Source organism: Pristiophorus japonicus, chromosome 7, assembly GCF_044704955.1.
Source record: "Pristiophorus japonicus isolate sPriJap1 chromosome 7, sPriJap1.hap1, whole genome shotgun sequence".
NCBI classification, from domain to species: Eukaryota; Metazoa; Chordata; class Chondrichthyes; family Pristiophoridae; genus Pristiophorus; species Pristiophorus japonicus.
The window spans coordinates 139,521,092-139,546,918 of NC_091983.1; the positions used below are offsets into that span (position 1 = coordinate 139,521,092).

At 41.5% G+C, this 25,827-nt stretch overlaps 2 protein-coding genes across 3 annotated transcripts in view; one reads left to right on the top strand and one right to left on the bottom strand.

The window, feature by feature from the left end:
• Positions 1-9,110, top strand: part of pbk (PDZ binding kinase) — a 49,843-nt gene extending 40,733 nt beyond the window's left edge. Inside the window, exons 7-8 of the mRNA XM_070885360.1 lie at positions 5,943-6,104; positions 8,109-9,110. Coding sequence (XP_070741461.1) covers positions 5,943-6,104; positions 8,109-8,323 — 377 coding nt within the window. The 3' untranslated portion in view covers positions 8,324-9,110. The remainder of the gene's footprint in view (positions 1-5,942; positions 6,105-8,108) is intronic.
• Positions 9,111-15,139: 6,029 nt separating this feature from the next.
• Positions 15,140-25,827, bottom strand: part of esco2 (establishment of sister chromatid cohesion N-acetyltransferase 2) — a 41,849-nt gene continuing 31,161 nt past the window's right edge. Inside the window, exons 9-12 of one of the 2 annotated variants that reach the window (XM_070884472.1) lie at positions 23,041-23,130; positions 22,118-22,261; positions 18,488-18,672; positions 15,140-15,907 (exon numbers count right to left, since the gene is read on the bottom strand). In XM_070884472.1, the coding sequence (XP_070740573.1) occupies positions 15,775-15,907; positions 18,488-18,672; positions 22,118-22,261; positions 23,041-23,130 (552 nt within the window). In that variant the 3' untranslated portion in view covers positions 15,140-15,774. The remainder of the gene's footprint in view (positions 15,908-18,487; positions 18,673-22,117; positions 22,262-23,040; positions 23,131-25,827) is intronic. The other variant, XM_070884473.1, reaches the window with a different exon arrangement.

The window sequence follows — 25,827 nt, forward strand, 5'->3', positions numbered from 1 at the left end:
ATCTCTTTTGCCCTTTGTTCTTTTAAATCTTGGATCACTTGGTGTCCTGCCTCATTAATTCCTCATCTCTCCGGGCATAATAAAATGTGCTGAATGCCAAGAGACCGTTTGCCCGTTTTGGCCTTAGCTTGCCTAGGTCTACTTTTCTCCTGGATAAATGCCACGAGCTCCCCAAAGGACGCATGTTGGCCCTTAGGAAAGTACGGTGCCTATGCCTGTAACTCTTCTATGTCCGTTATGGATACCGTTTTGGATAACTTCTCCTGATAAACTATCTCAACATTTCTCTTTGTTGGCTTTCTGTTCATGACCGATCCCTTCATCCTGTGTCTTTTGAATTTAACTACTGGTGGGTGCTCACTTAAACAGTTACAACTATCGAGAAGACTGCTCCTTAAGACGCAACTCTCCCGATCTGTTTAACCGTTTATAGTTTATACTTCGCAATATAGGTTAGAATCGCAACTCCCAAAATTTCCAATTGTTCAAAAGAATCATCAAAAGCTGTCTCGCCAGATCCCCGACGAGCCCCCAATTTGTAAGATTTCTAAATCTCTGGCATTAAATTGACAGCGAGACTGATTCTTTTAAAACAATTTGGAACAGTTTATTAAACACACACACATGCACATTTATCAGCAGTCGTCAGTTATCCTACGGATCGATTAGTTACACCAGATACAATGTTACAATAATGATTTATAAAAAGGTATACGTCAATTTCCGCTGGCTGTTGAGCACACGGTTTGCTGTTTCAGCTGGTCTTGAGCGGGTGGTTTGCTGTGTGCTCAGGAGAGAAGAAGAGAAAGAGCAATATGCTTGGGTTTTTATATCCCTTAAGTCCATTGTTCCTCAGAAAGCCCCAGGATTGGGTCTTGGTTCCAATGCCGTTCCTGATTAGCTTCTCCTCAAACATGTGTCTGTCTGGAGGGCCAGTGGCATCCCTTGATTAGGTTAATGACTTTCCAATTAACATCTTTTCTAGTTTGGTGAGTTTCAAAGCCATGGAGACATGAACTTGGAGATGGTATCCATTTTGTCTCTTCACACTGCAGCCTTTCCATATAATCTACACTTTCAACATTTATACATACACAAAATCAATTTTGTCACTACTTAACACTTTTATTCTTACATTCACACATTTAATTAAACCGTTTTGATTACATGGTGCTTGCAGGAGCAGTACATTGATGCATCTAAATTATACTTTTTTAAATTGTTGCTGTTATTGGACTGTGAAACTGTCCAGTCAGTATTTCCTTGATGCATAGCAGTAAGGACCGAGGCATGATCTAAACAGTGTGGATTTGAGCAATTTCCTAGCATGACAACAGCAAAAAAATCTTTAAATATATTTGTGATGTTGAAAGGGAAAATCTGAGCTGTAATGTTGAGGGTTTTATCGTTAACATTCATTGCATCTAAATCCTGTTTAAATCTTTGGAAAACAGTAAGAAAACCGCAATGTATGTGACCTTTTTTAAAATTTATTTTTCTTTGGTCTGAAAATAAAACCCTATGGGCCAGAGTAAAAATGCTACAGAGATTTAACAATTTTCATGTGTGTGGATTTTCAGCAGGGCTCCTAAAGCAGGATTTGTTTTGAACATAGTTTTGCTCTTCAGTTACCACTGATTTCAAAATATGTTGACTTAGTGGAAAGGAATGTTCAGACATCTGCTATTGTTTTAATTTTGTGGGGTGTTTATTTTATTAGCTGGCTTAAAGACAAATGCATATCCACAAAATGTACAGTTCATCTAAAAGTGCACTAAAATAGTGCAGATACCATGAGTGTATGCTAAAAGAGGAAACTGACCACTCGGCCCATCAATGCTCATCCAGCAATGAAAAACCTATTGGATTTCCTTCCCCGCTCCCTGCCAATGAGACTATCCAACTGTCTTTTAAATGAGTCCCAAGAGCTTTCCCTATTGTATCCAGAAATCCATCCCACGTATTCATCACGCTGTAAACTTTCTGTCATCTAAATATTGACTTTTTTAAACCTTGTCTTATTGTTATTCTTTACCCTGAAATGGTTCTGAAGATTTTTTTTTTCTGAGCTATTGTCTTTCTTTTATATTTTCTGAGTTGTCGTCCCCCCAGTCACCTCTTTTCAGTCTTTCCTCAACTCAATCCTCTTAACATGAGGGTATGAGCATTGAGGCTCACTTTCTGCATTGGCTCCAGGGCTTGAATGTCTCCCTTAAGTCTTGATGACCAAAACTGCACGATACTCCGTTTACAGTCTGAAAAGAGTATGGTACATTTTCAGCGTAATGTTCTGACTTATACTCTCCAGGTTTAACAGTAGTGTTCTACTTGCTTAGTTGATTGCTGCTGCAGTGACTAGAGATGCCAAATATACTAATATCTTTCAATTTCACCCTTATGTATTCTGACATCATTCATAGAATATGTACATTGCCCATTTTTCTTTCCATGTGCTGTACCTTATACTTACCTGCATCTAGTACCCTCACTCTTCTATTAAAATATCTGTATATTTAGAACATCCTTGATTTATCTCTGCTGTCCTGTCTGGCAGTTTGTTCAAACATTTATTACACAAGAGTTGGAAGTTCTTCCTAATATCTGTTAAATTTGTTTTGTGTTATATTACATTTACTCCCATGGAGTTGCCCTCCTCCATTCAGATCACCACTTCAATATTCGCCTTGGTCACTTGTTAGTTGCCCTGCACAATCTAAGCTGAAACTCATGGTAGAAGCACATGTGACTAACACCTGCCTCCAGCTTCCAGTAGTGTTTTCTTAACTTCAAATCAAAAGGCTAATTTATGGAAAACAGGCAGTACAAACAGCTGATCCTCCAGTGGGAAATAAACTGCTGCTGGCTCATCCTCGGTTTTCAAACATTCCGTAGACTTGGACATCCCAGAGATCTATGAGCTCTGATTTCAATCCATCTGTCATGATAATTTTATATTTGACTTCTTCGCACATTTTTTTCCTGATAGATATTACTTAAACATGTTTTCTGCAATCTACTGTTCTCCTTTGGGTAGTTGAAACTTTATTTTGGAGTTATTACAGGAGTTCCCAGGGGTACGGCTACTTTCAGGGGTTCCTCACTCAGAAAACTTTGAAAGCTATATTTGTAGCCACAGAAAATGTGTGTCTTTTGTGGCACATTTTAGAGTAATATTTTTGGCTTATTTAGTATTTTATAAACCTTGAGGTTCTCCCTTTTTTTTAGTTTGTACACAATGCGCTTCTCTAACTCTTCATAGCTCGTCCGCATTACACTTAATTTTCAGTCTTGTACTTTACACCCTGTTCAATACATGTTTTTTTTGTGTTGTGACTGTAACTGTCAAATGCATTGTAAAGTCTTGGCATAGCTTTTAAAAACTACTGTACTGTTCTGGCTGTGTATCCTAATAAGTGTTTTTAAATTGCTATGCCACATTGTCCATGCATTGAAAGCAATGAGTCTACATTACAATTAGTCTACATTAGTTTCCTACATTACAACAGTGACTACACTCTAAAAGAACTTCATTGACAGCAAAGTGCTTTGAGACGTCCGGTGGTCGTGAAAGGTGCTATATAAATCTAAGTCTTTCTTACAATTACTACCAGCTCTCTATGTCTTCCTATGATCATTTAATAATAACTTATATTTATATAGCGCCTTTAACATAGTAAAACATTACAAGGAATATTAGAAGACAAAAAAAATTGACACCGAGCCACATAAGGAGAAATTAGGGTAGGTGACCAAAAGCTTGGTTAAAGAGATAGGTTTGAAGGAACATCTTAAAGGAGGAAAGAGAGGTAGGGAATTCTAGAGTGTGGGGCCGAGGTAACAGAAGGTACGGCCACCAATGGTTGAGCGCTTATACTCAGGGATGCTCAAGAGGGCAGAATTAGAGAAGCGCAGATATCTTGGGTGGGGTTGCTGGAGGAGATTACAGAGATAGGGAGGGGCGAGGCCATGGAGGGATTTGAAAATCAGGATGAGAATTTTGAAACCGATGCATTGCTTAACTGGGAGCCAATGTAGGTCAGCGAGCACAAGGGTGATGTGTGAATGGGATTTGGTGAAAGTTATGACACGGGCAGCCTAGTTTTGGATGACTTCAAGTTTACGTAGCGTAGAATGTGGGAAGCCAGCCAGGAGTGCGTTGGAATAGTCGAGTCTAGAGGTAACAAAGGCATGGCTGGGGATTTCAACAGTGAATGAGCTGATGCAAGGGCAGAGATGAGCGATGTTATGGAGGTGGAAATAGACGGTCTTAGTTATGCTGCGGATATGTGGTCAGAAGCTTATTTCAAGGTCAAATATGACACCAAGGTTGAGAACAGTGTGGTTCAGCCTTAGACAGATGTTAGGGACAGGGATGGCTGGGAAACTGAATTTGTGGCAGGGACTAAAAACAATGGCTTTGGTCTTCCCAGTATTTAATTGGAAAACATTTCTGCTCGTCTAGTAAGGGATGTCGGACAAGCAGTGACTAACAATTTAGAGATTTAGACTGTGGAGGGGCCGAGAGAAGTGGTGGTGAGATAGAGCTGGGTGTCATCAGGATACATATGGAAACTGACCCTGTGTTTTCAGATGTCGCCGAGGGGCAGCATGTAGATGAGAAATAGGAAGGGGCCAAGGATAGATCCTTGGGGGATATCAGCGGTAACAATGCGGGAGTGGGAAGAGAAGCCATTGCAGGCGATTCTCTGGCTACGATTATATAGATAAGAATGGAACCAGGCGAGTGCAGTCCCACCCAGCAAATCGATGGAGGAGAGACATTGGAGAAGAATGGAGTGGTTAACCGTATCAAAGGCTGCAGACAAGTCAAGAAGGACGTGGAGGGATAGTTTACCTTTGTCACAGTCACAAAGGATGTCATTTGTGACTAAGAGCTGTTTCAGTACTGTGGTGGGGCGGAATCCTGATCAGAGGGACTCAAACATGGAGTTGTGGGAAAGATGGGCACAGATTTGAGAGGCGACAACAAGTTCAAGGACTTTGGAAAGGGAAGGAAGGTTGGCGATGGTAGTTTGCAAGGTTGGAAGGGTCAAGGGTTGTTTTTGAGGAGAGGTAATGACTGTCAATTTGAGCGCGAGGGGGACAGTACCCGAGGAGAGAGATCTATTAACAATGTCGGCTCACATGGGAGCCAGAAAAGGAAGTTGGATAATCAGCAGTTTGGTGGGAATAGGATCGAGGGAGCAGGGTGGGTCTCATGGACAAATGTGGACACTCCTGTGTAACCTTTTACATTTATCAGCGTTAACGCTCCTTTGCCAGTTAGTTGCCCAATTGCATAACTGATCTAAACCCTTCTGCAAATCATTTTCTGTATCTGTTTCTATTTCAGTGTCAACAAACTTAACGAGTTTTGATTTGGTTTTGGTTTCCAGGTCATGCTTCTAATCTTCAGAAGAGTCCTGTTCAACTTCCTTTAACATCGTTCCCCAGTCTGACATTGTGCCTCTAATGAGTCCTGTTCTTTTTAAATCAACTTCTTATCTGGTTCCATGTTTTACCTTGCATTCCTGTGGCTCTTCATTAGGATGTTTTCACATGGAACTTTGTCAAAGGGCCTCTGGAAGGTTGCTCAGTTGGTTTATCAGTAGATAGTTTTGTGCTTTGGACTCCTTTCCTTTTGGTTTTTGTTTCAATATAAATGTATTTCAAGTAAGATCCCTTTATGGCTGTAAGATAAATAATCTCATGACTTGGATAAAAGGTGAAACATTAACATTTCTCTTTCAGGTACAGGCTGACCTGTGCCTTTCCAGTATTTTTTATTTTGGATATCTAGTGTTCGTTTTTTTTTTTAACTTTGATATTTTAGGTACAGAGATTAGGATCTCTGGCACTATCTGAGTGTTAAGCTTTTCAAGTTAAAGACTTAGAACAAAAGTTACACTGTCTTGAGTGTATATTTTAAAATTTATTCGTAGTAAGTGATCCCAAATCAACATATATTGGGACTGAGCCATGGAAACCAAAAGAGGCTCTGGAAGAAAATGGTCTAATTACAGACAAGTCAGACATCTTCGCCTATGGCCTCACATTGTGGGAAATGATGACCCTTTCTATGCCTCATGTAATTATATCTGAAGGTAAGCTTACAATTGTGCATTGCTGGTCTGGCCTTTCACATAACTAGGATAATTTGGCTGTTTCAGGGAATGGATCTCAGAAAATTGTAGATGCAAAGTCTGGTTTTCCATTTATTAAATTGAATGGACAGAAAATCACAGGCTTTGTCCACTATTTCCTGCAATCCATTCCTTGCTGAGGAATTGCAGAATCACCCCAACAGTGTTACTCTTGCCTCTGATTCAGAAAGCTGTAGGTCCAAACCCCACTCAAGACAAGCATATAAGCTTGTCTAATACTCTAGTGCAATACTGAAACAATGATGCATTACATCAAGGCTTTGTTGCCATGAGAGTGCACAATTTGTGTTGTAAGTTCAAAGCATTTCATTTCACCTTGGCCCCTGCAGTTGAATTGGGTTGGTTTGCAGTCCTTGCCATGTTTTGAGTGGGGTGTTTATTTCCTCTTCTGGGAGGTGGTTTGTTTATTCAGAAGGGAAGGTTTAAGTTGTGCGGACTTCCAGAATGAGGTCCCAAACTGTACGCTATTTCCTGAATATTAGATAAAGCTAAACATCACTCGTTACAATTAGTGTGTATCGCATGGGTGATTCAATGCGAGTGCTTCACGGGGTGGGGAATGCATCTCAAAAAAAAACTTTTATCACCAAGGGGCAACATAATGGTAATCAATAGAAACACTTTTATATAAATATCACTATAAATTTTGAGCACTTTATTTTAGTGCAGATAATTTAAAGTTACCAACTGATGACCAGATGGTGTAAGATGGCTGTTAAGGTACAATAGATGGAAAAATATTGTTTCTGGGAACACTGGTATTTTATTAATCTGCATTACTTGTGGAGGGGTTGTATCTGGGATTACTGAAATGTTACCAAGGAATGCCTACTGCACCTCAGCTGCTGCTGCATGCTTACTTTTTCTATTGTGAAGTTATGCAGCATAGAGCAATGTTGCCACATTGGATATTTCTGCAAACAGGATAGGTTCCGTAGAGTCCATAGTGACTCTGAAAACACAAGTGCAGATTAAAATTGTTACAAATCAGGACAAGATAAAACCATTCTCTTAGCCCCAATGCCTGTGGAAATGTACATGGATAATTGAGGATGACAGCCTCACCTCACCACCACCTCTCTCAACCCCTCCACTGTACCTAACTTGTCAGACTGCTTGTCTGACATCCAGTACTGCATGAGCAGAAATTTCCTCCCAACTAAATATTGGGAAGACCAATGCCATTGTCTTCGGTCCCCGCCACAAACGTTTCCTAGCCAGTGACTCCATCCTTCTCCCTGGCAACTGCCTGAACCTGAACCAAACTGTTCGCAACCTTGGTGTCATATTTGACCCTGAAATGACCTTCTGAACACATATCCGAACCATATCTTAAGACTGCCTATTTTCACCTCCGGAACATCGCCCGACTCCGTCTCTGCCTCAGCTCATCTGCTGAAACCTTCGTCCATGCCTTTGTTACCTCTAGACTTGACTTTTCCAATGTACTCCTGGCTGCCACCCATGTTCTACCAAGTTCCGTTCACACATCATTCTGGACTTGCTGACCTCCATTGCTAAAATCCTAGTTAAGCTTCACCTTTATTTTTAAAATTCTCATCCTTGTTTTCATCCCGATCTCTAATCTACAGCTTCACAAACCCCAAGATATCTGGGCTCCTCTAATTCTGGCCTCTTGAATATCCCCAATTTCAATCGCTCCACCATTGGTGGCTGTGCCTTCAGCTGCCAAGGCCCTAAACTCTGGAATTCCTCCCCAAACCTCTGTCTCTTTCTTCTCTTTAAGACATTCCTTAAAACCTGCCTCTTTGACTTAGCTTTTGGTCATCTGCTGTAATAAAGTGGCTCGATGTCAATTTTTCTTTTCTAATGCTCCTGTGAAGTGCCTTGGGATGATTTACTATGTTAAAGATGCTATATAAATACAAGTATTGTTATACTATATATAAATATATGATCTTTGTTTTTGCTGTTCTGCTATAGACTCTTTTGACGACGAAGACAGCTTAAATGAGGATGCATATTATGCAGCTTTGGGAACAAGACCCGCACTCAACATGGAGGAACTGGATGATTCCTACAAGGAGGCTATTGAACTGTTCCTCGTCTGCACAAATGAAGATCCTAAAATACGTCCCTCTGCTGCACAGATTGTGGAGGAATTGGAGGAATTGGAGGCAGCAACCAAAAATAAATAATGTTTATTGTAAAATGCTTTTCTCCAACCCTTTACCCATTTTAAATTCATTGACTATTCCTTTGATATCTCATTTTTCTTCTGTCTTTTGCACTGTCCTCATTCATGTACTATCTTGGTGTTTCTTTAATTATGAACGTACTAACCATCAGCAACTGTTAAATTCTAATGTCATTCATGTTTTTTTCAAGGTACTTTCAAAATTTTTAACTGATTTGACTTCTATAATAAAATGTGTATTATACAATTAAATTTGTTTACAGAATGTATTATCCAGTTACATTTCTTGTTTATGGAATGTAACCTATTAAGTACTGCTTTTAGTCTAAAAGGATTAGGAGCAGTAGTGGGCCCTTAAGCCTGCTCTGCCACTCAATAAGATCCTGGCTGATTTTCAACATTGACTCCACTTTCCTGCCTAATCTCTGTATCCCTTGAGTTCCCTAGACCAAAAATCTGTATCTTAGCCTTGAATATACTCAACAATTCAGCATCCACAGCTGTTTGGGGTAAAGAATTCCTCATCTCAGTCTTAAATGGCCAACCCCTTAACTTGAGACTGGTCCCCCTATTTTTAGACTCTCCAGCCAGGGGAAACAACCTCTCAAGTATCTACCCAGGAATCAATCTAATGAACTTTTGTTGTACTGCCTCAAAGGCAAGTATATATTTCCGATAAGGAGATTAAAACTGTACATTACTTCATGTGTAGTCTCACCAAAGCCCTGTATGATTGTAGCAACTTCAATCCCTTGCAATAAAGGCCAACATGCTATTTGCCTTCCAAATTGCTTGTTATACCTGTATGTTGTTTCCATACGAGGACACCTAAACATCAACATAATAGTTTCTCACCATTTAAAACAAAGTTTGTTTTTCTGTTCTTCCTACCAAAGTGAATCTCTCTTCCCCACATTTTACTCCACTTGCACATTATTGCCTCTCAGCTTACTTTGCATAGTCAGAAAACTTGGATACATTATATTTGGTCCCTTCATCCCAAGTCATTAATATAAATTGTAAATAGCTGAGGCCCAAGCAATGATCCTTGTGTGGCACCCCACTAGTTGGAGCATACCAACCTGAAAATGACCGGTTTATCTGTTAACCAATCCTCTATCCATGCTAATATATTACCCCCAACGCCATGAACCCTTATCTTAACAACCATTTATGTGGCACCTTAGCAAATGCCTTTTGGAAATCCAAATATACTACATCCACTGGTTCCCCTTCATCTATCCTGCTAGTAACATCCTCAAAAAAACTATTTTCCTTTCATTAAACCATGTTGACTCTGCCTTATCATGATTTTCTAAATAGCCTGTTACCATAGATTCAAGACAGCTCTCAGATGCTGTGTGGAAATGTATGGCTGTTCTGAGCTTCCCTTCATTTTTTTTTTGAAGCTGCTGTACCAGATGAGATGAGCATAATACACCCTGTATAGGTATTTCCCCTACATTAATGTTGCTTTTTAACTTTATTATGCAAGTATTATCACATGCTAACTATAGTAAAGCAGATTCAATCAACCACAATGTCACAAAGTCCTGTTATTTCAATTTCAACGAGCAGTTATCTTCCCTCTTAAAAGGTTTATCATATAACTAAAGATAAAAACCCACTTGCACAGTAAAAGTTATGCATCATTTGGTAGATTTACAGTCAATAATTTGCTCCTGTGCCATGTGGGAAATCAGGGACGCTTCCAGTGTCCCCGACGACTGTGTGCCGGAAGTGTATCGAGCTGCAGCTCCTGTTAGACTGCATGACGGCACTGGAGCTGCGATGGATTCACTCTGGAGCATGCGCGATGCTGAGGATGTCGTGAATAGCACGTTCAGTGAGTTGGTCACACCACAGGTAAAGGTTACAAAGGCAGATAGGGAACGGGTGACCATCAGGCAGAGCAGGAGTAGGAAGGCAGTGCAGGAGTCCCCTGCGGTCATTCGCTCCAAAACAGGTATACCGCTTTGGATATTGTTGGAGGAGATGGCTCACCAGGGGAAGGCAGCAGCAGCCAAGTTCATGGCACTGTGGGTGGCTCTGCTGCACAGGAGGGCAGGAAAAAGTGGGAGAGCTATAGTAGGGGATTCTATTGTAAGAGGGATAGATAGGCGTTTCTGCAGGCGCAACCGAGACTCCAGGATGGCATGTTGCCTCCCTGGTGCAAGGGTCAAAGATGTCTCGGAGCGGCTGCAGGGCATTCTGGAGGGGGCGGGTGAACATCCAGTTGCCGTGGTGCATATAGGTACCAATGATATCGGTAAAAAGTGGGATGACGTCCTACAAGCTGAATTTAGGGAGCTAGGAGTTAAATTAAAAAGTAGGACCTCAGAGGTAGTAATCTCAGGATTGCTACCAGTACCACGTGCTAGTCAGAGTAGAAATAGCAGGATAGCTAAGATGAATACGTGGCTTGAGTGGTGCATGAGGGAGGGATTCAAATACCTGGGACATTGGAACCGGTTCTGGGGGAGGTGGGACCAGTACAAACCGGACAGTCTGCACCTGGGCAGGACCGGAACCAATGTCCTGGGGGGGGGGGGGGAAGGGGGAGGAGAGAGAGTGTTTGCTAGTGCTGTTGGGGAGGGGTTAAACTAATATGGCAGGGGGATGGGAACCTATGTAGGGAGACAGGGAAATAAAATGGGGGCAAAAGATAAAGGAGAATAGTAAAAGTGGAGGGCAGAGAAACCCAAGGCACAAATCAAAATGGGCCACATTCTAAAGGGACAAAGAGTGTTAAAAAGACAAGCCTGAAGGCTCTGCCTCAATGCGAGGAGTATTCATAATAATGTGGATGAATTAACTGCGCAGGCAGCTATTAACGACAATGATATAATTGGGATTGCGGAGACATGGCTCCGGGGTGACCAAGGCTGGAAACTCAACATCCAGGGGTATTCAACATTCAGGAAGGATAGACAGAAAGGAAAAGGAGTTGTGGTAGCATTGCTGGTTAAAGAGGAAATTAACACAATAGTAAGAAAGGACATTAGCTTGGATGATGTGGAATTTGGGTAAAGCTGCAGATTACCAAAGGGCTGAAAAAGCTGGTTGGAGTTGTGTACAGACCACCAACCAGTAGTAGTGAGGTTGGGGATGGCATCAAACAAGAAATTAGGGATGCGTGCTATAAAAGGTACTGCAGTTATCATGGGCGACTTTAATCTACATATAGATTAGGCTAACCAAGCTGGTAGCACTGCGGTGGAGGAGGATTTCCTGGTGTGTATTAGGGATGGCTTTCTAGACCAGTATGTCGAGGAACCAACTAGAGAGCTGGCCATCCTAGACTGGGTGTTGTGTAATGAGAGAGGACTAATTAGCAATCTTGTGCGAGGCCCCCTGGGGAAGAGTGACCATAATATGATAGAATTCTTTATTAAGATGGAGAGTGACCGTGTTAATTCAGAGACGAGGGTCCTAAACTTAAGGAAAGGTAACATTGATGGTATGAGATGTAAATTGGCTAGAATAGACTGGCAAATGATGCTCAAAGGGTTGAGAGCGGATAGGCAATGGCAGACATTTATAGATTACATGGGTGAACTTCAACAATTGTACATCCCTGTCTGGAGTAAAAATAAAAAGGGGAAGGGAGCTCACCGTGGCTAACAAGGGAAATTAGGGATAGTGTTAAATCCAAGGAAGAGGCATATAAATTGGCCAGAAAAAGCAGCAAACCTGAGGACTGGGAGAAATTTAGAATTCAGCAGAGGTGGACAAAGGGTCTAATTAGGAGGGGGGAAATAGAGTATGAGAGGAAGCTTGCAGGGAACATAAAAACTGACTGCAAAAGCTTCTATAGATGTGAAGAGAAAAAGATTAGTGAAGACCAACGTAAGTCCTTTGCAGTCAGAATCAGGTGCATTTATAATGGGAAACAAAGAAATGGCAGACCAATTGAACAAATACTTTGGATCTGTCTTCACTAAGGAAGACACAAATAACCTTCTGGAAATACTAGGGGTTCGAGGGTGTAGCGAAAAGGAGGAACTGAAGGAAATCCTTATTAGGCGGGAAATTGTGTTGGGGAAATTGATGGAATTGAAGGCCGATAAATTCCCAGGGCCCGATAGGTTGCATCCCGGAGTACTTAAGGAAGTGGCCCTAGAAATAGTGGATGCATTGGTCATCATTTTCCAACATTCTATTGACTCTGGATCAGTTCCGAGGGACTGGAGGGTAGCTAATGTAACACCACTTTTTACAAAAGGAGGGAGAGAAAACGGAATTATAGACCGGTTAACCTGACATCGGTGGGGAAAATGTTGGAATCAATTATTAAGGATGAAATAGCAGCACATTTGGAAAGCAGTGACAGGATCGGTCCAAGTCAGCATGGATTTATGAAAGGGAAATTATGCTTGACAAATCTTCTGGAATTTATTGAGGATGTAACTGGACAAGGGAGAACTAGTGGATGTGGTGTATTTGGACTTTCAAAATGCTTTTGACAAGGTCCCACACAAGAGATTAGTGTGCAAAATTAAAGCACATGGCATTGGGGGTAATGTATTAACATGGATAGAGAACTAGTTGGCAGACAGGAAGCAGAGAGTTGGAATAAACAGGTCCTTTTCAGAATGGTAGGCAGTAACTAGTGGGGTGCCGCAGGGTTCAGTGCTGGGACCCCAGCTATTTACTATATACGTCAATGATTTAGATGAAGGAATTGAATGTACTATCTCCAAGTTTGCAGATGACACTAAGCTGGGTGGCCGTGTGAGCTGTGAGGAGGATGCTAAGAGGCTGAATGTGACTTGGACAGGTTAGGTGAGTGGGCAAATGCTTGGCAGATGCAGTATAATGTGGATAAAACAGGAAGACAGAATATTATCTGAATGGTGACAGATTAGTAAAAGGGGAGGTGCAACGAGACCTGGGTGTCATGGTACATCAGTCATTGAAGTTTGGCATGCAGGTACAGGAGGAGGTGAAGGTGGCAAATGGTATGTTGGCCTTCATAGCTAGAGGATTTGAGTACAGGAGCAGGGAGGTCTTACTGCAGTTGTACAGAGCCTTGGTGAGGTCACACCTGGAATATTGTGTTCAGTTTTGGTCTCCTAATCTGAGGAAGGATGATCTTGCTATTGAGGGAGTACAGCGAAGGTTCACCAGATTGATTCCCGGGATGGCAGGACTGACATATGAGGGACTGAATCAACTGGGCTTGTATCCATTGGAGTTTAGAAGAATGAGAGGGGCTCTCATAGAAACATATAAAATTCTGACAGGATTGGACAGGTTAAAGGCAGGAAGAATGTTCCCGTTGCTGGGGAGTTCCACAACCAGGGGTCACAGTATAAGAATAAGTAGTAAGCCATTTAGGACCGAGATGAGGAGAAACTTCTTCACTCAAAGAGTAGTTAACCTGTGGAATTCTCTACGGCAGAAAGTTGTTGAGGCCAGTTCGTTAGATATATTCAAAAGGGAGTTAGATGTGGCCCTTACGGCCAAAGGGATCAAGAGGTATGGAGAGAAAGCAGGAAAGGGAAAGAGGTTGAATTATCAGCCATGATCTTATTGAATAGCGGTGCAGGCTCGAAGGGTCGAATGGCCTGCTCCTGCACCTAAATTCTATGTTACCCTTTAAAATAAATGATTGTCAAACTTCAGTATCCAGAACTGTTCCTTTTAGAAGGAAACTCGTACTCTATATGCACAACTGATCTCCCACTGCTCTGTTGCAGCCAAAAGGGCTTTTAGTTCTTCCAGCACCAGAACAGTACAGATTTGATGCAAAAACAATGACATAAATTGAGGGTAGCTTGGAGCATTGAAGCACTTGTCATGAGCTATTAAGTCAGGAAATAACCATGTTTGGTTAGAATGCAGAGTTCCACGATACTGCCTCTGGAAGAACCTTGTGTGTGTTGGCCTAAGACCTATGCATTGTGTGAATGCTGCAAATAACTTTATTCCTGATGGATCTTGCACTCCAAAGAATAATGCTTCACTTTCCACTTTTCTATAGTATGGTAACCAAACAAAGTTCTCACAAATAAATTTTGATTATTACATTGTAAAGCTTCCCCATAACCTCTAGACTTGTACCCATTATTGTGGCTATATACCCTGGTATTCTATTATATTTTTTAATTGCTTCATATTAACATAAGCCAAGATGATCTAATTACAGCACAGTGACATTAACAATGTTGGCAATTGCTCTCTCATTGTCCCTGGACTCCCATGACTAGTTTTCCATAGCATCGAGCTTTCAGTACAAATATTGAACACAAACATCCCCAGCATTGAAGCACTGACCACACTTGATCAGCTCTACTGGGCAGGCCACATCGTTCACATGCCAGACACGAGACTCCCAAAGCAAGCGTTCTACTCGAAATTCCTTCACGGCAAAAGAGCCAAAGGTGGGCAGAGGAAATGTTACAAGGACACCCTCAAAGCCTCCCTGAAAAAGTGCAACATCCACACTGACACCTGGGAGTCCCTGGCCAAAGACCGCCCTAAGTGGAGGAAGTGCATCTGGGAGGGCGCTGAGCACCTTGAGTCTCATCGCCGAGAGCATGCAGAAATCAAGCGCAGGCAGCGGAAAGAACGTGCGGCAAACCAGTCCCACCCACCCCTTCCTCCCATTTGTGACAGGGACTGTGGTTCACGTATTGGATTGTTCAGCCACTTAAGGACTCATTTTAAGAGTGGAAGCAAGTCTTCCTCAATTCCGAGGGACTGCCTATGATGATGATGATGAAGTGCACCACTTATGAAAACTGAGAAAATCTTGGGATTGATTGATCATAAAATATTGTAAAACAAGAATGGGGAAATAATGAGTGAATACTTCATTAAAACCTTTTATTGTGGTAGGACAAATGTTACATTTTTTGATCAAACAAAACAAGAAAACCTAACAAACAAGTTCTACTGATGCAAATATTAACTTTAGAATTGTGTTGGATTGAATGTTCTGAAGATCCAAAAGCTTCTAAAATATGCAGGATTTGAGATTATCAATCTTCAGAACATCAACAGTGGCAAGGTTATTGTGCAGAGGTTTCACCCCCTTCAAAACTAAATTTTATACTGTGAAATGCACCCTGTACTATATGCAGTTAGTTTAATGCAGAGAAAAGTGAAAAACACATATCAAATTCAAAGTCTGTATTTACATGTCCAGATCCTTTCAATTTATTACTTAGAAAGTTTCTACAAATCCATTGAACATGACATAATTAACATCTACTAACACTTAACATTCTAAAAACTCCAAATTTTGATCCAAAAAAGCACATTGCAAGCAGTGCAAATTATAAAAGACCAGTGCACATTTCTAGAATCAAACATTCACAGATTATTAGCATACATTTTAAAAAGCCAAATTGAGATTTTTTTTAAAAATGTGACCTACGATATAAAATGCAGAGGCAAAGCGGAATCCATCAGAAGATAAAAGTCAAAACATGCTACTTTTTCAGATTAACCAACGAAGTTATAAACAAGAAAATTTGGGGTTTCGCAGTATTTGGTTGCAAAAAGCTTGCCAGACGGTGTTGGGTCAGAGAAGGCAATTTCTTTCTTACTCAGATAAGTTCCATACATGAAAGTATTTCTGAAATAGAGATGGAAGTATGTTAAATGTTAAGTATTCAAAATATAGGCTGCAATTTATAAACAAGAATAAGAGAACATAGAGATAGTTTTATTTGCAGTGTTTTCAGTTTAAAAAATATCATTCTCTAGATGTGGGCATCCCTTGTTGCTCTGAGAAGGGGAAGGTGCTGCAGTGGTTTTGATACGACTGAGTGGCTTGTTAGGTCACTTTAGAGAGCAGTTATGAGTCAACCATATTGGTGTGGGACTGGAGTCACATAGGCCAAACTGGCATAGGTTTCCTTCCCTAAAGAACATTGGTGAACCATTGCAGCAATCCAACAGCTTCATGGTCATTCTACCAGTTTTTTATTTTCAGATTTTTTTTTTTTAAAAACTGAATTCCAATTCTGAGACTGCCATAAACTCTCTCTTCTCGGGATTATTTGTCCAGGTCTCTGGATTACTAGTCCAGTAACATAACCACTACACTACCCAATTGTATTTGACATCTGATTGTCAGGATTATTAATTTAGCTGCTTTCTTGGAAGTCCTTTAATCTGATAACTTTTTTGGTATGCTGAGTAACTGGAATACAAGAACAATTTACTTCATGCCACCAACGATGTCTCCGCAATATCCTGCAAATCCCCTGGAAGGATAGACGCACCAACGTTAGTGTTCCCGATCAGGCCAACATCCCCAGCATCGATGCACTGACCACACTCGACCAGCTCCGTTGAGCGGGCCACATGCCTGACACAAGACTCCCAAAGCAAGCGCTCTACTCAGAACTCCTACATGGCAAGCGAGCCCCAGGTGGGCAGAGGAAATGTTTCAAAGACACCCTCAAAGCCTCCTTGATAAAGTGCAACATCCCCACCGGCACCTGGGAATCCCTGGCCAAAGACCGCCTCAAGTGGAGGAAGAGCATCCGGGAGTGCGCTGAGCACCTCGAGCCTCGTAGCCGAGAGCATGCAGAAAACAAGCACAGGCAGCGGAAGGAGCGTGTGGCAAACCAGTCCCATCCACCCTTTCCTTCAACTGTCTGCCCCACCTGTGGCAGAGACTGTAATTCTCATATTGGAATGTACAGTCACCTGAGAACTCACTTTTAGAGTGGAAGCAGGTCTTCCTTGATTTCGAGGGACTGCCTATGATGACTTCATGCAATTAAAATTGGCAGAATATGCTTGGGAAAGTGTGCTTTCAACAAATAGCTTTAGTCAGACTAGCAACAACTAAATAGACTGGAGAAGTCCAACAGATTCTAAAAATGCTGAATCAGCACCTGGGCAGGGAAATCAGTGAAACTGATGGAGTGTCAAGTTAATCATTTTAATAAAAATTATAATTTAAAAAAAATGTATATTTTTTTTTTAAAGTTTGTTCATCTTTCTTTCAGGTTTACCTTTTCCTCATGTGACAGCCCCAATTTTTGTTTTGCTCTCTAACATTTTTAAACAGTCAGAATAAAAGCAGCATGTTCACTTTATAGTTCCCTGCCTGTGAGAATTCTGCATTGCGATTGGCTGCTTAGCAACGTTCGTAGTAAGCTGCATGGTTGTGCAGCGCTCCAGGGATCCAAAGTAGCCGACTTTTCATTTACAGGGAACATTGCTACTTAGACAGATTGTTGACGTCACAGCAGCTTGCGCTATGGAGTTTCCACTATACAGCACTGATCTCAAGGGAACGCTGGAAAAGCGGAACTTCTCTTCAGAGATCATGAGATCTTTATGGGAAGCTTTCATCAGGGCCAATGGCGAACGCCTTTGCTTTGCTGCTGACCTTAAACTACGAGCCCAACCATCTTCATCATGTTTCATCATAACTCAAACTTCTAAGAGTGGGAAAGGTTCTTAGCAGCACTGATCCTCTTCATATTTATGCTGTAACTCCTCATGTAGGGAGAAGCAGAAATACTAATCAAAATATATTCACATGTGATACACATTAATGTATCTATTACTCCTATCTGCTTCCCCACTGAGAGGATTAAGTGATGTGGTTGGTTGCCGGTTGTCAATGGCTCCCTTGTGTTTGTTCAGAGGTTGGTCCTACAAATAATTCCATCATACCTGATGCTGAGGTAGCTGATTGGCCCAACATCATGCATTTATATAGCGCCGTTAACAGTAAAACATCCCATATGGTACTTGCATGATTTTTTTCTTATTCACCAAAAATGTCATACTTTGAACTTTCTAGACACATGCCTAGTCAAAACCAAAAGCAATATAAATTTGAATGCAAATTTCTGCTCATTCAGATATTAAACTAAATACAGGAAGAAAAATCACACCAAAGTTTCTGCAGTACACACTTTTTGACACCATGCGGTTAATTTTCCAAATATGTGCTGGCAACGTGGGACCTCACCACCTGTGTCGGGAAATAGTGGACATTAAAGTTCTTTGGTGGCTGTATGTACTTGAAATATTTAGACACCAGTAGTGCTCTTTGCATAGTATTTCTAAAATAGATTAGCAACATTTTCAGGATAAAATGACTGCTAAACATGTGGAAACACAAACATTTTAGTTTTATGGACTAATCAGGGTTGTACCCCTAATACTAAGCACACTGACTGCTTACCGGATAGTGTCCACCATTCTGCTGGCAATTTCTTTTCTCCGCATCAAGCTGAAAACCCAGATTCTGCTTATGCCACAGATAGCCTCTTCTGGCTTTGTAGAGCATCGCCAGGCACGATGATATTCAAATAGTTCATGGTTCTCAGATTTTTTCTGATCAGTAGGCTCAGATAGCACCCTAAAGGCCTATGGAGGTACCACAAAAAAAATGAAGGGCAAATTGACTCAAAGTAACTGACACTAAATCCCTAGAAACAGTATTCCTTGATTATCTCATCCATAGAAATGTACAACTCTAACTTCTGTACATAAAAAAAGTTCCCTGCTTGATGTTAGACAGCACATTAAAACATAAAATCTAATTTCAATAAGCAGCAATAGAAGAGAACTTGTAACACAAATAATGTTTTTAAAAAAGGTAAATGTATATACCTAACTGTGGTGTCTTTAGTGTGTTGAATTGTAAAGTAGGGAAGTTATGCTAAACCTGTATCGAACCTTGGTTAGACCACACTTAGTGAGCACTGCGTACAGTTCTGGTCGCCATATTACAAAAAGTATATACAGGAACTGGAGAGGATGCAGAGAAGATTTACTAGGATGATACCAGAAATATGAGGGTATACATATCAGGAAAGGATGAACAGGCTGGGTCTCTTCTCTTGAAAAGAGAAGGTTGGGGGCGGGGGGAGAGGAGAGGGCGGGCACCTAATAGAGGTCTTTAACATTATGAAAGGTTTTGATAGAGTAGATATAGAGAGAATGTTTCCATTTGTGGGGAAGAGCATAACCTTAGGCCATCAATATAAGATAGTCACTAAGAAATCCAATATGGAATTCAGAAGAAACTTCTTTACCCAAAGAATGGTGAGAATTTGGAACTTGCTACCACAGGGAGTGGTTGAAGCGAATAATTTCGATGCATTTAAGGGGAGGCTAGACAAGCATACAGGGAGAAGGGAATAGAGGGTTATGCTGATAGATTTTGATGAGGAAAGACGGGAGGAGGCTCGAGTGGAGCATAAATGTCGATATGGACCGGTTGGGCTGAATGGCCTGTTTCTGTGTCGTATATCCTATGTGTTGGTAGTCATTTTTGTTGATGTTAATTGTGTTGACCAATCATGTACACAAATGAATGGATGCTGTTGACCAATAAGCAGAGAGCAGAAGGAGAACTTGCCACATTTAATATATCTTTGTAAGCAGTTAAATGGTGACACCCCTCCCTAGATTTTTGCATTCCTACGGAGGAAAAAAAAATCAATTCCACTCTATTTCCACTTCAATTTGGGATTTGTGCCCTACTCCATTTCCTCTCCAGCTCCCACCCAATCATTCTGTTTCATTCCTTGTCTAACTGTCTACTCCTGGTCTTGTATTCCATGACCAAAGTCATTATTTACAATCTATATTAATGACTTGGAAGAAGGGACTGAGTGTAACGTAGTCAAGTTTGCTGACGATACAAAGATGGGAGGAAAAGCAATGTGTGAGGAGGATACAAAAAATCTGCAAAAGGACAGAGACAGGCTAAGTAATTGGGCAAAAATTTGGCAGATGGAGTATAATGTCAGAAAGTGTGAGGTCATGCAGAAAAAAATGAAAGAGCAAGTTATTATTTAAATGGAGAAAGATTGCAAAGTGCTGCGGTACAGCGGGACCTGGGGATACTTGTACATGAAACACAAAAGGATAGTATGCAGGTACAGCAAGTGATTAGGAAGGCCAATGGTATCTTGGCCTTTATTGCAAAGGGGATGGAGTATAAAAGCAGGGAAGTCTTGCTACAGCGATATAAGGTATTGGTGAGGCCACGCCTGGAATACTGCGAGAAGTTTTGGTTTCCATATTTACGAAAGGATATATTTGCTTTGGAGGCAGTTCAGAGAAGGTTCACTAGGTTGATTCCGGGGATGAGGGGGTTGACTTATGAGGAAAGGTTGAATAGGTTGGGCCTTTACTCATTGAAATTCTGAAGAATGAGAGGTGATCTTATTGAAACATATAAGATTATGAGGAGGCTTGACAAGGTGGATGCAGAGAGGATGTTTCCACTGATGGGGGAGACTAGAGCTAGAGGGCATGATCTTAGAATAAGGGGCCGCCCATTTAAAACAGAGATGAGGAGAAATTTCTTCTCTCAGAGGGTTGTAAATCTGTGGAATTCGCTGCCTCAGAGCTGTGGAACCTGGGACATTGAATAAATTTAAGACAGAAATAGACAATTTCTTAAACGATAAGGCGATAAGGGTTTATGGGGAGTGGGCGAGGAAGTGGAGCTGGGTCCATGATCAGATCAGCCATGATCTTATTGAATGGCGGAGTAGGCTCGAGGGGCCGTATGGCCTACTCCTGCTTCTATTTCTTATGTTCTTATAATGTACTGAGAGAGAAAAAAATTAAGAATTTGCCTTCATATAGTACTGTTCATGTCCTCAGGACATCCCAAAGCACTTCACAGCCAATTAATTATTTTTAACGGGTAAACTCTTGTCATGAAGGCAAACGGGGCAGCCAATTTGCACACGGCAAGGTTCCACAAGCAAGAATAACATAAATGACCAATTAATCTCTTTCAAGTCCCCCACCCAAAGGCTCTTAGTGACGCTGGACACCAGGGGTGCAGTGGTATCCTTTGCAGCCAGTGTTGCAAATAATGGGAAATACCCATTAATTTCCCTCATTACCAGTGTCATAATATACCCTCTCTACATTACACTTTTGGTCTTCCTATTTATCTGGCTATTACATGCTTATCTAGTTGTAGTGTTTATCACTCTGTCTCACTCTTCCTCGTTGTTTCTGTAAGTCTCTCCTCCTGTCTGCTCTCCCATCTGCATGTATCCTATATTTCTATGTGGTTCTTACTCATGTTTCTTTATTGATGTACTCATTATCCACCATTTAATAGTTCCATAGGCCTCAATAAGATGGGAGGCAACACATACAGGGTTGGATTTGGGCAGAGTAGTTGTCAGAGGTGCTGCAGTACGAGTTGTTGGGAGAGAAGGAGAGAAGGTTCTGTTGGGTATTAGGTCAGGAGGGACTGGAGACTACTAAAGGAAGAAAACAGTGTTGTGGCTAGAGTGTGGGAAGGAGCAGAGGCAGGTTGCTGTGGGTTGGGATAAGCTGGGGAATGGTGCAAAAAGGGCGGGATCATCTGTAATCATGAAGAGTGGGACATGGTAATGCTGGGATCTGGGAATGTTCAGTGAGAGTACAATTTGGGGCCTGGGAGGACTTTGAAAGTATCTGGGCTCTAACAGCACTCATGAAGGGGCGATTGAGTCATGGAAGTGACTTTGCTGTGGGCTGAGGTCTGAGAGCACAGGGGAACAGCTGAAGTACAAAAAAACCCCAGCTCAATCAATATTACATATCTTAGCAAAAAAGAATATCGGAGATGAAGTTACATTGATGCATTAGTGTGTTTTTGCAGGTTTAAACAAGTATTTGGGATAAGCAAAGTGTTGCTTTAATCTAACCTATTCCAGATGTTAGTTTAACACTAACTGATGCCAGTGATGTAGATGCAACGAATAGATATTATTCCATGGCCCAGTCTCACCAACACACCACTTTTATGAGCATATACACCATCTCCGTTGTATGTGCACAGAAGCTTTACCTGTTTGATCTGTTCTGCGATAAGACAGCCAACAATCTTCTTCTCGTTGGAGACAAACATGTAGGTTTTGCTTTGTCCTGGGCAGTTCAGTATGGCTTGCTGAAACCCCAGTTCATTATCTACCAATTCTCGCACTTCTTCTACCTTATGAAAAAAAACATTAACAGCATAGTCATTATGTAAAAATAGAAGACATGAGGAAACACAGCCACATTTATGCAATATGTTCCTTCATTTTCATCTTTGATGCCCTTGTTTCCAGTAGCTCCCCTGGTACATCCCCATTTTTGTTCTCTTAAATGAGAAGGGAGCAAAATTGAGCTTACCTGGCACACAACTAAGCCCAGTGATCAATCGCCAGATCTGGCTCGATCATATTAAGCTTCACTGTCCCACACTCTCAAACACCAACTGTTCCAAAATCACCCCCCTGGAGGTCAATGACAACACTAGCTCCTCGCATACACAACCACCTCCTCAAACCTCATTTGTCTCCTGTCCCCTCTTTCCACACATCCAATACCAAATACGAGGACGGCATTTATTTATTTTTGTCTTTAAAACGAAAACCATCCACACAGCTGCTTGTGCTGTACTTACTGTTATATAGGCAAACATGGCAGTTACTCTGTTGGTGGTGTAGGCAGCAATCCACATGACTGCACTGAAGTGTCAGTCTAGATTACTGAATTATCCAATAATTTGAATTAAGCTTTACATAGGAATTCAGTGCTTAAAACATTGAATTATCAGCAAATTTGAATTAAATGACTTTGAATTAAAATGAGTCGATTGCACAGTTTGATTTTGTTCAAGTGACATCAAGTCAGTCGGGTGAAAATAATGCCCAAAATTTAAATTTAATCAAGCATCGGTATACTACAGGTTTTTGGAGAAAATCCATCAATATCATGCCTTTATACCTTTTTAAGAGCATATTTGGGGTCATCTGGAAGAATCAATATAATCTTTCCGTCCAGATATTCTGCCACCACACGCTCTTTTTTCCATCCCTGTATTGTTAAGAGAAATATATATTTTTATAATACTGCATTTTCCTCAAGTTTTCAACAATTCAAAAGAATAGAATGTTAGTTAAGTGACATGGGGTTGGCCATATAACTAGAAGTGAATGGTGTTGAGCATGAGACAAAGAAGAATAGATTACCATAAAACAAAACAAGATATTTAACATATTATTGTACAATGGAGGCTAGATGCCAACAATGGGAGAAACAAAAAGTTTGAGTCAAGTTACACAGAACTATTGTTGCAGTCATTCTACTATAATAAACTGGAAAAAGAAATCAAGATTTTATAGGGTTTTTAAAAAAAAAACTGAAAGGGGAAAAGCAACAAAACAACTTGTATTTATATACAGGTAACACCTTTAATGTAATAAAATATCCCAAGGCACTTTACAGGAGTGTTATCAAAAGTAAACCAATATCTGACTCCGAGCCATATAAAATGTTCGGGCAGATTACCAAAAGCTTGATCGAAGAGGTAGGTTTTAAGGAGCGTCTTAAAGAAGGAAAGAGAAGTGGAGAGGCAGAGAGATTTAGGAAGGTAATTCCAGAGCTTAGAATCTAGGCTGCTGAAGTCACGACCGCCAATGGAGGAGGATTTAACATTTTTTTTTTTTTTAAATCGGGGATATTCAAAAGGCTAGAATAGGCAAGAACACAGAGGTCAAGGGGTATTATAGGGCTGGAGGAGATTCATCATCATCATCATCATTGCCAGTCGCTCGAAATCGAGGAAGACTTTCTTCCACTCCAAAAATGAGTTCTCAGGTGACTGTACAGTCCAGTACGGGAATTACAGTCTCTGTCACAGGCAGGACAGTCGTTGGAGGAAAGGGTGGGTGGGAAGTCTGGTTTGCCGCACGCTCCTTCCGCTGCCTGCGCTTGTCCTCTGCATGCTCTCGGCGACGAGACTCGAGGTGCTCAGCGCCCTCCCGGATGCTCTTCCTTCATTTAGGGCGGTCTTGGGCCAGGGATTCAGAGGTGCCGATGAGGATGTTGCACTTTATCAAGGAGGCTTTGAAGGTGTCCTTGAAACATTTCCTCTACCCACTTGGGGCTCGCCTGCCTGTAGGAGTTCCGAATAGAGCACTTGCTTTGGGAATCTCGTGTCGGGCATGCGGACGATGTGGCCCGCTCAACGGAGCTGGTCAAGTGTGGTCAGTGCTTCGATGCTGGGGATGTTGGCCTGATCGCGAACACTGATGTTGGTGCGTCTATCCTCCCAATGGATTTGCAGGATCTTGCGGAGGCAGCGTTGGTGTCTCTGAGCCATATAGGAGAGCGGGCATCACTATAGCCCTGTTGGAGATTACAGACCGAAGGAGGGACGAGGCTATGGAGCGATTTGAAAACAAGGATGGAAATTTAAAAATCGAGGCATTGTTTAACTGGGAGCCAAGGTCAGCAAACACAGGGGAAATGGGTGAGCGGGACTTGGTGCGGGCACATAGGCAGCATCTTTGGATGACCTCAAGTTTATGGAAGGTATATCTCGGGAGGCCGGCCAGGAGTGCATTGGAATAGTCAAGTAGAGAGGTGATAAAGGTATCGATGAGGGTTTTAGCAGCAGATAAGTTGAGGCAAGGGCGGAGGCGGACGATATTACGAAGACTGAAATAGTGATAGAATGAATATGAGGTAGGAAACTCAATTTGTGATCAAATATGATACCAAGGTTGCAAACAGACTTGGTCAGCCTAAGACAGTTGCCGGGGCGAGAGATCGAATCAGTGAAAAGGGAATGGGGTTTGTGGCGTGAACCAAAGACAATGGCTTCAGTCTTCCTGATATTTAATTGGAGGAAATTTCTACTCATCCAGTGCTGGATGTCGGACAAGCAGTCTGATATTATAAGTGGAGGATTTGAGAGAGGTGGAAGAGAGGTAGAGCTGGGTATCATCAGCGTACATATGAAAATTCACATTCTGTTGCTGGATAATGTCACTGAGGCGGAGCATGTAGATGAGAAATAGGAGGGAGCTAAGGATAGATCTTTGGGGGACACCAGTGGTTACCATGCAGGATCGGGAAGAGAAGCCATTGCAGGTGATTCTATGGTTACGGCTGGAAAGATAGGAATGAATCCAGGTGAATGCAGTCCCATCCAGCTGCAAAATGGTCAACCATGTCAAGGGCTGCAGACAGGTCAAAACCTCTCAAACCCACAACCTCTACCATCAAGAAGGACAAGGACAGCAAGTCCATTAACTACAAGTTCCCCAAGTCACACTGCATCCTGATTTGGACATGCATCTCCATTCCTTCATTGTCGCTGGGTCAAATCCTGGAGCTCCCTACCTAACAAGATTGTAGGAGCACCTTCACTGCAGAGACTGCAGCGGTTCAAGAGGGCGGCACACCATCATCTTCCCAAGTGCAACTAGGGATGGGCAATAAATGTTAACCTTGCCAGCGATGCCTACATTCCAAGAATGAATAACAAGAAATTAAGATGGGCAAGAAAGACCACTGATTAGTCTCAAAACAAACATCCCAACTGCCCTGACTAATGCTGAAAAATGTTGAATGTGGATGACCGTAATCTCAGTTTACCCCCTTTTTATTCATATTCTTGAATATTTTCACATTTATTTGTGAGTAACTCATTATTAAACAATATTTTCTGACAAGCTTCAGCAGCAAGATCTGCACTTACAAAGCTGTGTGAACTACTTATGAGAA